Here is a 1,334-nt window from a genome sequence, read left to right as displayed (position 1 = left end):
CCTGAGAGGAAATTGTGGATGTCTGACAATGTTCTTCATTATAACTTAGGGTATTATATGCTAATAAAATGAGGACACTTACTAAGCACTTACTTAAGGACATAAAAGTTTTTCCCTCATTGGTGCTGTCATTTGTCTTTTTAAAAATTAATTAACTTGTTTTTTATTCTTTAATATTTGTTTTTACATTCCAGTCTATCCCCCTTCTGGTCCACCCTCTGACTGTTCCTCATCCCATATCTATCCCTCCCCTCCCTCTCCCTGCCTCAAGAGGACATGCCCTCCCACCTCCTCCCCAGCAGACCTCCCCATTCCCTGAGGCTTCAAGTCTCTTCAGTGTTAGATGCATCTTCTCTGACTGAGTCCAGACCCAGCAGTCTTCTGCAGTATATGTGTTGGGGGCCTCATATCAGCTGGTGTATGCTGCCTGGTTGGTGGCTCAGTGTCTAAGTGATCTCTGCGGGGACAGGGGGTGTCCAGGTTAGTTGAGACTGCTAGTCTTCCTATAGTATCACCCTCTTCCTCATTTTCTTCCAGTGTCATTTTTCTTCATAGAGTTCTCACTAATAAGGATAGTTTTACATTTTTATTAAATATTATGGCAGGTATAAAGATATTTGGCTAGGAGGAAAAGTTAACATCTTAATATGCAGCCTATGAATCCGGAAATGGCTTGTTGTGCATCTCAGTTTTATCTTACATTCCAAATCTTCATTCCCTCATCCTCCCTGTTTTTGCTATTGTAGGTGAATTGTACAGTGTTTAAAAGTTTCTTAAAATAAATACAAATATTTAAGTAATTTAAATTTGAGAAGGAGAAATAAGACAAACTCAATAGATTATGTTTTTTTTCTATTTAGTACTTAAATACTACAAATAATTTGCAAAATAACCCTAGCTATATTTACCTCCCATATTTATTTCCTTTTATTGAAGGATGGCATCAGAAGTAAGATCTATACTAGTCAAATAACACATGGCCTCAGGTGGCTTTCAGTTTATTTTCCATGAGAGTTTCTAAAAGTCTATCACCTGTTCACATCCTCAGAGCAAATCTTTTAGATTATGGAGAAAAAGTTTATTCTCTAAATATTTATTCATAAATATTGACTTGATAAAGTGTACCTTTTTCAGGATATAAATAAGCACTAGAGAGAACAGTGACAACTTCGAAGCAAGATGAAGTTCATTCTGCTGCTTTCCCTAATTGGGTTCTGCTGGGCACAATATGACCCACATACTACGGATGGGAGGACTGCTATTGTTCACCTGTTCGAGTGGCGCTGGGTTGATATTGCCAAGGAATGTGAGCGATACTTAGCTCCTAAGGGATT

General features: G+C 38.0%; 1 protein-coding gene across 1 annotated transcript in view; it reads left to right on the top strand.

The window, feature by feature from the left end:
• The first annotated feature begins 1,179 nt into the window (after nt 1-1,179).
• Nucleotides 1,180-1,334, top strand: part of LOC116093283 (pancreatic alpha-amylase) — an 8,044-nt gene continuing 7,889 nt past the window's right edge. The window contains exon 1 of the mRNA XM_031374651.1: nt 1,180-1,326. Within this exon, the coding sequence (XP_031230511.1) occupies nt 1,180-1,326 (147 nt within the window). The remainder of the gene's footprint in view (nt 1,327-1,334) is intronic.

Source organism: Mastomys coucha, unplaced genomic scaffold (assembly GCF_008632895.1).
Source record: "Mastomys coucha isolate ucsf_1 unplaced genomic scaffold, UCSF_Mcou_1 pScaffold16, whole genome shotgun sequence".
Taxonomy (NCBI): Eukaryota; Metazoa; Chordata; class Mammalia; order Rodentia; family Muridae; genus Mastomys; species Mastomys coucha.
Note: the sequence above shows the minus strand (reverse complement) of the source record. Positions and strands in the feature narration are given on the sequence as shown.